Source organism: Athene cunicularia (assembly GCF_003259725.1).
Source record: "Athene cunicularia isolate RWA chromosome 1 unlocalized genomic scaffold, athCun1 chr1_part2, whole genome shotgun sequence".
NCBI classification, from domain to species: Eukaryota; Metazoa; Chordata; class Aves; order Strigiformes; family Strigidae; genus Athene; species Athene cunicularia.
Genome location: NW_020799092.1, coordinates 4,979,881 through 4,990,196, shown reverse-complemented (window position 1 = coordinate 4,990,196; position 10,316 = coordinate 4,979,881). Strand labels below are relative to the sequence as shown.

At 42.7% G+C, this 10,316-nt stretch overlaps 2 protein-coding genes across 3 annotated transcripts in view; both read left to right on the top strand.

The window, feature by feature from the left end:
- The first annotated feature begins 938 nt into the window (after positions 1 to 938).
- Positions 939 to 7,574, top strand: BGLAP (bone gamma-carboxyglutamate protein). 2 transcript variants are annotated; one of them, XM_026841136.1, is made up of 4 exons: positions 939 to 1,342; positions 2,854 to 2,889; positions 4,838 to 4,907; positions 6,439 to 7,574. In XM_026841136.1, exons 1-4 carry the CDS (start codon positions 1,276 to 1,278, stop codon positions 6,566 to 6,568), a joined length of 303 nt encoding a protein of 100 aa, XP_026696937.1. In that variant the 5' UTR covers positions 939 to 1,275; the 3' UTR covers positions 6,569 to 7,574. The 2 variants fall into 2 exon arrangements, with proteins under 2 accessions (XP_026696937.1, XP_026696936.1); XM_026841135.1 differs by having other exon boundaries at positions 940 to 1,342; positions 4,835 to 4,907.
- A 2,254-nt stretch (positions 7,575 to 9,828) lies between these two features.
- ART4 (ADP-ribosyltransferase 4 (Dombrock blood group)) overlaps positions 9,829 to 10,316 on the top strand; it is a 3,395-nt gene continuing 2,907 nt past the window's right edge. The window contains 1 exon segment of the mRNA XM_026867931.1: positions 9,829 to 10,248. Coding sequence (XP_026723732.1) covers positions 10,198 to 10,248 — 51 coding nt within the window. The 5' untranslated portion in view covers positions 9,829 to 10,197.

Genomic DNA, 10,316 nt, shown 5'->3' with positions numbered 1-10,316 from the left:
AGTTGGGAAGAGAAGTAAAGCTGTTTGGATTATTAGAACTGTATATTTATATTCTTTCAAATATTCATTTGGAAGCATAACTTTCCTAGAAAACCTATTATTTGTAGATATTTTTTATTTTTAAACTGTTGCTCTTCAGGGTACTTTTGCTGGAAGTTGTTAGTGTATATATTCAGTGTTTCCTGGACTGTGGAGAAGTTAACTTTTTTTTTTTTTTTTTTTTTTTTTTTTTTTTTTTTTTTTTTTTTTTTTTTTTTCTTTTTTCAAATCCTGAAATATCTCTAAGATAAAAAGACAGTGTTTCTAAGGACTGGCAAAATCTCTAATGGCTCTGACTGCCCTTGAGAGCCTTTTAGGCTTTAATTCTGTAACCCTTGCATGTGGGGCTGAGAAGGACTGAATATGAGGTGGAGGAAGATGTGATCCATGTGCTGTTTGTGGGACATGTTTTGGGGACTTGAATGGTGGGATGGGGTTATTGGTAGATAGGCTGTAGAAGAGCCCATCCAGGTCTCTTCACATACCAAGTAACCACAGCCACACAAGTCCTCAAGTCCTGAAGAATAAAACACTTTTGTAGTCTAAAGGTTTATTTGATTTTTAGACAAGATAAGCCAAATGAAAGACTCCAAACTAAGAAGACTTCCAGGAAGAAAAAAGAAAGACCCTCCCTCAAACTAACAACCAAAGTTCTCAACAGTACAAAAATCTCAGCTCTCTGAGGTGATTCGGTGAAACAGTCTGAAGTGAAAATCTAGCACGTGTTTGCTCTATGCAAACTGTTTCATGGGTTTCTTTGCTTTCAGGGGAATGGGTCAGTGTGGCATGGGGGGAAAAGGGTCACTATTGGGTTCTGTCTCATTTGATTTTCCACATGAGAGAGCCCCGACACACAAAAAGATCAGCTCTAATTCAGGATGTGCTGGTCTCTCCCCTGGCTTTCTGGCAAGAAGCTGAATGACTTTCATGTTTATAATGAAACTGATTTTTTTATCCAGTTGTTTTTCTTCAATAGCCCCATTCAAAGTCTTGGATTAAAATCTGGAAATGTCACGAGTCCTGAGATGGATGTTAAAGTGGCTGCCAGGACTCAATATCTCCTGGCTCAAAGGATGGGCTTTGTTTTGGAGGTCAGAAATGGGAACATAAGCCAGAGCCCTGAATTATACAGGCGATCACAGGATATAAACTGCTGCCCAAAAGCAAGCTCCGGAGAACTTCAGTAACCTCCAGGAAACCTCTGAGGTTAGGAAGACCAGCACAGCCAAAGAAGACATGAGGAGTCTGCTGGCATTGCTGACCATGACTCTGGCCCTGGCAGCGCTCTACTGTTGTGAGAAAGGTAAGGGCACATCTTCCCAGGAAGGCTTTCAGGAGGACTGCTCAACCTTGAAGCTTGCCACCTACCTCTCTGGTCTGGGAGAGACACACAGCTTTGAGGGGAAGAGATACACTGCTGGTCAGTGCACAACTACAGATCTCTGTCTGAGAGAGGAGTCCTGGATGAGAGAGGGCTTGGGGATAGAAAGTCTCATCTATTGCTGGGCACTTTCTTCCACTGGTCAAACCCTAACCCTGAAATTGCACTATTTTGAACATTTTAATATGTTTAGGTATTAAATCAGTTTGGCATTTAGGTGAACTGGCAAAGGTGTGCTGGATGCTCACTTTTGAGTAAGAGGGTTGAGCTGAAGGAAGATTTATTTCAACCACAGGCAGAGGGATTTTGTGCCTGACAGCCCTGGAGTGCTGTAGGATCACAGAGATAGGCATCAAGTCAAGCATTCACCTGCAGGAAATGTTGGATGTGGAGAAATTCTGGAGGAAAAAAGCGCCTCCTATTGGTGATTAAAAATGACTTGTCCCATTGACATAAGATCACATCACATTTGAAGGTGATTTAGCGATGGTGACTTCATGATGAAGAGATAGTAATGTAGTGGTAGCTATGTAGTTGATGAAGAGAGAGGGAAGGAGGAAAAGATGAGAAAAACAAGTGTTTTCCCTTTACAGCAGGAAAGAGAAGCTGAGCAGGAGGGAGCTGTTTTTTTCTTGTATTATTCAGATTTAAATTTTGTTCAGTCCTTGGCATCAGATATATCATGATTCAATACCGGCAAATATATTTTGTTTGATCAGTGTTTTCCTTCTGTCAGTCTCTTTCTCACTTTTTCACTCTTGAGTATATGTCTGCTTTTATTTAATCATTAAGTTCCTGAATGCTTAATGGCCTTGGAGTAACTTCTAATTTTTTTTTTTTCATCCAAGAAATGTATACATTGCTTAAAAATACAACTACACATAACCCTTTTCACACAAAGTTTTGTTTAAGCAGACTTGTTATTTTTTTGGTCTCTAGAGTCCTCTTTCTGCCCATGAATAAACATGCCAAATACCTGGTGACTTGGGTGGAACTGACACTTGAAAAAAAAAGTATGGTGAAACAGTGAAAGAAAAAAATTGTGAAACAGGGCAGTGTGGGAGATCCGAGATCAGGAGACCTTCCATTTCTCTTAGAGGACGCTTTCCTTGGCAAGTTTCTTAGCAAGGATGGGGAGGGAGAAGGGGGAAGGTCTTCCTCCACATTCCACAGTGGTTATATGTTTATTGTGTCATTTAATCTGGCTGAGAGGAAGTTGAAATTAAACAAATCCAGGCATAATGGATTAATTTTGCTGTGATGATGAAGTCTGTCTCTAAATGGTGGGTGTCAATAAAACCATTTTTGGGAGGAACAGACCTTCTGGGGAAGTGGGGGAAGCTGGACCCAGACAGTAGGCAGAGGGATTCAGTTACAGAGTGGAGCAGAGGAGGACTCACAAGCAAACTCCTTTTTGTCTGTCTGTCTTCCAGATCCCAAAGACCCGTCAGGATCTCGCAACACTGACAGTGAGTACATTGTTGTGACTGATGCTCAGCTCCATTCTCCTGCATCTGCTTCCTTTCTTCCCTTTGAGAGGTTCAAGGGGTGAACAAGAACCATTCTGAGTCCCTCTAGCTGCTCCCCTTTTGCTTCCTCAGTGCTGCAGTCCCTGAGGTGCAGGAGTACCTGCAGCAAACAGAGATGCCTTTCACAGCCATGGGTGCAGGAAACACCAGGGAGATCAGCCTCCCTGCACTGGCAGCGTCGCATCACTCTGGGTATGCTGGTGCCACATCTCCAAAACCCTTGAGCAGCCTCCAGGCAAGACATGAGTTCTGCAGGTTTTTAGCAGATGGATGCATCTGCCCTCTGTGAAACAGGGTAATGTGGGTTGAGCAACACCGCCAGTCTCCATACTTCTCTGAGCTGGCCTTAGAGACCTATCTAAAGTGACTGCTGCATCCCCAGACTCTTAAGAGAGCAAAAACTGCCTCAGGGCCTTCAGGCACTGGTCTTTTGGATCTGCTGAACATTTAGTCTTGTGTGCAGGATCATACAGCAGAAAGATTTGGTGCCACATGCCAACAGGCTATGACATCCCTGCCTAATCCCATAACCTGGAGACCCTGAAAGCAAGCAGCTTTCTTGACTGCTCCTGAAGGCTGCAGTCCCTCCTGTCAGGTCTCCTGGGACATGGGCATTTGCACTCCTTGGCATGTCCACAGCTTTTGCTGGCAGAAATATGTGTAGAAAATCCCTTTCGATCTCCCCCGTCTCTGGTTTCTCACACATTAAAGGATAACATTGCTGCTGAGGAGTGTGAAAGCTGGTATTTCTCCAGTGAGCCAATACAAAAACAAATTGCGAAAGAGAAAAAAAAATTAAAAGAGCATTCAGGGAAAGGTGGTGATTTCTGACAGCTCATTAACTGGCAGTTTCTGTGTAGTTGGTATTTTGATACAGACTAAATCCCAGCTTGCTAGAGAGGGGGTACCTCTCACCCACCAAACAGAAACACAGTCGAATACCCCATGAAGATGAAGGAAGGGTACAAACCCCACTGTCTCCCCAGAGGCAGGGATCTTCTTTCCCCCAGTGTCTGCTACAATTTGCCAGTTTCCCTGCGGAAACATGTATTTGTGTACAGCTACCTGTGTTACTGGTGTGCTGGCATCTGTCCACACTTCTGCTGGTCTGGGTTCATCCCATGGAGTGAGGCTGTGCTGTGCTGAACCCTGGCTGGAGAGTGAAGTGCTCCACAGCATCCACATGTTTGCACAACCACAAATCCAAGGGAGCAAATAAGCAACTGTGCTGATACAGTGTGTTAGTGGAGACCAGGGCCCAGTGCTGTCATGGCAGAAAGACCTCATGTTCTCCAAGTCTTGAACACCAGGATCTTAACACCTCCTGGGTGTATTTCTCCTTGAGTGATGCTTACCATCATTATTTTTTACCCTTCACCTTTTGTGGAACTTTACACACGTGAGCATTGGTATTTCCATGTGCCACCTGTGGCTTAGGGCTCATTAGAGGCATTTTTAACGCCTGGTGGCTGGTATCCCACATCACTCGCAATCTAAGTCAAAATTTAGAAAGGAAGCCAAGACTATGAAGTTAAGTGGTCTAGGGATAGAGGGTGACATTTCCTTCATGTTCTCCTTATTAATATTTTATGCTGCCATGACTTTGCCTTCTGCACATTTGCTGTGGACTCAGACCATGCTGTGTGATGAGTGGAGTTTATGACAGAAAAGGCCTTTGCTTCATGTAGATGTGCCAGGTTGGAGTGAGGAGGGAGCTCAGCTGTTGGGCTCTGAGTGGACAGTGGGGTGGGATGTGCAATTAGGATGGTTCATGGCAGTCATCTGCTTGTGAAGAGAGTAGACCACCCATTTTCAGAGATTAGACTGGTCTCTGTTTTTCATAGACAATGACCCTGCATCTTTAAGCTGCTGTGTCCTCTCTTAGCAGGCATCAAGATTACAAAGGAAGTTGCCAATGCCTTTGTGAAAAGGCAGAAGAGATCCAGCCTGTTTGAATGGTAACAACTCGGGACTCTGGCTGAGTGCTGGACTCTGGACCTGTTCTGAAGAGAGGGTGGGAAGGCAACAGGAGATGAAAAGGCATTAATTTGTTGTGCATATGTGTTATTACCGTCATGTGTTGAAGCAAAAGGGCTCTAGGAGTCACTTACTGATAGATATTTTTTTTTTTTTTTTGTCAATATCCTTTTCAGAGCTCATGGCTGGACTCTGATATTCCTCCCAGGGAGGAAGACAGTACTGTCTGGGTTAGCCATGGAGACACGAGAATACAAGTTAGAAACTATCTTTCAGGGTCATCTGAGCCCGTTTCCAGGATAATGAACATCACAGAGCCCTGGTCATTGTCCCTGGCTCCCTACAAAGGAAGCTCTGTTGCAGGGGTGAGGCTAGATCAGAATGGCTGTTCTTTCTGAAGCTGTAGATCCAACATCAATTTGTGCAAAAATCCTAGGCACAAACATTTGGAGAAATCTGACCTATAAACATTTTGAGAAATTTGAGGTCATCCAAGAATGTTCTTCACAAATTTCTTGGAAGAGATTGTTATGTTACTGTTTGTGTAAAAAGAATTTTTACTCGGTCTGGAAGGACTGGAAGGATAATATTGTTTTTTAGATAATAGAAGGTTGAGAGGCCCCATCTCTGGAAGAGAGGATCTGAGTATTGTAGCAGAGGAACTGGCTGATGTTGAAACCTGCAGTGAGTAAAACCAAGATGAAATTCAGTAGTAGCAACTGTACTGACTACCCTCTTACAGGTGGGGCATCATAAAAATAGCTTCTGCTATAAGCAGTAATCAGGAAGGACTGAGGCATGCAGACAGCTCAGGGTATTATTTGATTAGGTAATGTTAGTCTCGAAATAGGGGTGCAACAAATTGAATTCAAGGGTGCTGCAGGGTACATCCAATACAGAAATAAAGTAACAATTAATGAGATACTGGTGGGACTTCTCCTGTAGCATTGTGTACAGTTGTCAGGAGAGATTAACCAAACCTCAAACAGGAGTTAAGAAGGGCATCCAAAATGTATAGCTGAGACTAAAAGATTCGGGCTTGCTTAGCTGAGTGGGGATAGCATTACTGTCAACAACAGAAGTGAGGATGACTAGAGGAAACTCCTTAAGCTAAAGGAAAATTATGGCTAGTGGGAAAGTGGTCAGGAACTGGAAGCACATAAAGGTAAACAGGTAATAAATAAGCAAACAAATAAAAACAACAAAAAAGATTCCTGTGTATCTGGGAAATTAGGCTGGGGACAAAATTCCCCAACATTAACTGCTTTTGTGGTCTCCTTTGATGATAAAACCTCAGAAGCGATTGTTTTAAGTAGGGTTCAGTTCCAATCTTTCCCAGCATTAATCAAGTAGTCTATCGTCATGTACACAGCTGTTCAACTCAGCATGAGAAGTTCCCTGTTGGGACACCTCGGGTAATTACTCTTTTCATGTTAGCATCATGGGTGTGAAACCTCTTCAGCTGCATCAACTGAATCTGCAGAATGGCATCTCTCTCTTTGTCTACTCCAGGTACTCTGAGTATTACAAAACTTCAACAGAGCATATGCAGGAGCGTTGTGAAAACTACCCACCTTGTGACTACCTCTCTGACCAAATAGGATTTCCCATGGCCTACAACCATTTCTTTGGGAGATACTAATGATAGGATGGTCACATCGTTCACTTTGCTTGGGACTACTCTGAGCGCCCCAGGAGAAAGAAGGAGGGAAGAAATACATCTAGACTGGGGCCGCCTTCTGTTGTCTCCCTAGCCAGCTGGAATGCCAAGGCAATAATTATCCTACTTGCTGAGCTTGCATTAGCTATTTTCCTTTCATCAAAAATGTTTCTCTTCAGTCATCTTTTGTGGTATTTTGAGCTTTATCAGAATTGATTGAGAAGACTGTCTTACTTCTTTCCATTTGAATCCTTGTGAAGCAGTAGGTGAAAAAAATGGGATTCCTCTCAAGAAAATCAATGTATGCCTTAGAAACATAACAAGACCTTTTATCCTCTTCTACAAAATGCAGGAGGATTACAGAAGAACAATGTCACAACGTGCGTAAATGTGATGGATCTGATCCTGGGATGCTCACTGAGAAGAAGGCAAAATGGTTGCCCTCTGGTACAATGACTGGGAAAGTTCAGTATTTTCAGGTAGCATAATCACCTTAAATATATGCAAGTGTAGGATCATTTTGTAAAGATAGAAGTGTAAAAATACTATTACATAGCCAGAAATCAGGTTCTGGTACAATCTTCTGATTCTTCTGTCACAAAATTTGCCTGTATAGCACAACAGATAAATCCCGAAAGGTGTGTATAAGGAGTTCTTTTAGATGAGCCCTTCCATTTGTATGCTGCATTCAGTGACTGTGTAAAAAGTAACTTTGAAATCTCTTGCTGGTTTTGTTACAAATGGTTTCTGGTGAAACTGAATATATCCAAGCAGAACAAATAAATAATCTGTTCTACTCTGATGCTTTAGCATTTATGCTTTAGAGTAAAAATTTCTAAACAGCTAAAAAAAACCACCCGAAAACCCAAAGAAAAAAATAAGCAATAAACCTTATGAAATAAACAAAACCGAAATTGGTTCAAGGATGAAGTTGTGTCAGCATTTGGTTTATTCAAGGAAACTTATATCTCTCCTTACACATATTAAAGCAATTTAGAAAAAGTGTATTTAAATACATACCCTCTTCTTTCTGTACTACTTCATTCTGCTCTCTGGTGTGAACATTATACCTTAGCAACTTTTTACACAGCCTCCCTTGATGTGCTCTGTCAGCTTTCCTTCCCTTAGAGTTAGATGGCAGATCCCATCTCCAAGGACAGGGACTACTCACCCTTAGGAGACTGAGAAAGATCAAATCTCTCTGGTTGCATGTGTACTGGTGGAGCCATCCCCAGCTGCTGACTGCAATAAATACTGCTTATGTAAAGCCGGTTGGTGAGCTGCTTCTCTCTGTTCCTCTGTACAACCTTCATCTGTGGTTAGGGATGCCTAGAAGATAAAGCCTGCTCCTATGAACCCTGAAGAGCAGGATCCAGGTATGTGAGGCCTCATTCTCTCCTCCTGTGCCCCACTGTGAATAAGAAGTGACTACATTGAGATTCAGGTCATGATCCCAGTATGCTGTGACAGTGAGGGAGAGGAGGGCCAGGCTTTTCCTGTTCCACCAATTTCAGCGTTTCTCTGAAAGGCCTTGCCCTGAAGTAAGGACGGGGGATAAGTCCCCAGGGATGGCTGCCAGTGTGAGTATGAGCATCTCTTGTTCAGCAAGCTGCTATGATTTGCACTAACTATGCTGCCTTGGTCAAGGAGAAGACAGTTAGTAAGTACCTCTGCTCACCTTGGTCAAACACCTGGGACTGGTTTCCCTGTTGGCATAAACTGATGGGTTTTCACTGCTCACAGCACAACTCTCTTCTGAACTCCATCTAGCAAAACTGAACAAAGAGCTCATTGCAAACAGCGAAAAATTTGCTGGGAAAAATACTAAAGAGATTAGCGAAATCCTGGTATGTACTGTACGAACAAGTTAGGGGGTTAGTTGTACAGTTTTGTTCACACAAAAAGAAAATGAAACTTCCTGTCTGTATTTGCATCTTTCTGTTAGTTTGTATTTTTCTTTCCCGTTGCATATGAAGATGTCCATCATGTTATCTTCTCTGTCCCCAAAACTCTATATGGACTGAAGTCAGTACGACCTTTGGGGATCAGAGTGCACAAATCACATTACAAATTACTGCTGGAATGGAGGAACTCGATTTTGTACCACTACAAATGCTCTGCTGCCATCTTATGGATTTTGTAGTTATTGTATTTAACAATACACTACGTTGCTTTTGAAGCGTTTGAAAATGCAAATCCAGTGGGCTTTCTACTTCATTCACTTCGTACTACAACATACACTAAGAGACCAGACAGGAAAAATAGGGACATAATCTGCAACTGTATTATATGCATTGGAATTAACATTTTAGTGGGGCTGTTTGTCCTGATTGTCAAGTTCCCAGAGGAAACTGTCACAGTTGAGCTCATTTTTATCTCTAACACCAACAGGAGAGGACATGCCTGAATAAATTCACAAACCCTCCCGTGGACTCACTTTTAGCAGTTGAAGAACCACTGTCTGAAATACAGCCCCAAATGACAGAGCAATTCCAAGAAGGAGAAATAGATAGGCTTCATTTACCACTTTGCATCATCCTTCATGTCATCATTTTGTATCACCAGCCACTGGAGATACCGTCAGCAGCATCAGTTGGTGCAGTGTTATAGATTACTTTGAAAACAACCTAGTATGAGGCCTTTATGTCATCTCTCAACCTATTTCAGCAATATCTGGCAAATGATCTCTGTCCCCAGAACTCAAGCAGCTGCACAGACATCTTTTCTCAGGGAATAACACCATGACTACAAATGTCCTCCTCACACAGCATACCACTAGCAGGCAATGAAAAATGGACTTCACTTCTTTGTAGTCAGAATGAGTCCCTGACACCTCCTCTTGGCTTTTTTTCCATGCAGAGGAGTTGTCAGAGGCCATGGGTCTTTGCAGGTGAGTAACTCACTACCCTTTATTGGGAAGTGTGACTGGAAAGCAGCTACTAGAGGAGGGGTTAGTCGCAGTATAGAATCCGTATTACACACTCATTCTGAGTGTATCCAATGTAAGCAGTTCAACACGATACCACTCTACAGTGCTGTAAGGGTAGGACTGGCAGCACTTATCAGAAACCGGGGGGAGCTGAGGCACACAGGTTATCTCTGCTTCCAGATGGGATCCCAACCTACCCTGCATTTCTATGTTGACTTTATCAGAGCTCTGCACTTCTTTAAAAGGGCTTTTTAAGCTCTTGACCAAGGGGTGCTCTCCACTTCATCCTGAGACATCAGTCCTTGGGAGACAACTGCTTTAGACTTCTCCAAGCCAGAGTTTTCTTCCTTTTGTGCAAGAACAAGCACACCAGATCCCTTGGAATGAAGAGAACTATCAAGGTGAAAAACACCTACACCAGCTGGAGTTGGTGCAACCAGACCCTTCCTTGTGGATTGTGGACACATTTCTATCAGTGAATTGTCTGTTTGGATTGGTTAATGATTTCCGAATGGCTGTAAGAATCTGGTGAATGATCTTTGGTTGAAGAATTGTCAACAAAATCTGAGTAAAAATAACAAACTGCAAAATTTTCCAGATCAAGAAAAAAGGAAAAGAAACAGATGTAATTGACTTCTACTTAAGCAAAACGTTCTTTACAGTGTCTTGGGTGGACTCTAGGATGACAGTCCTGCTGACCAGCCTTCTGTTGCTGATGTCCTTGGAAATGCTGGTAAAAGGGGTAAACAGTATTGTTTATTTGAAATTGTGAAACAAACTCCGCCCCCTTCCCCCCTCACC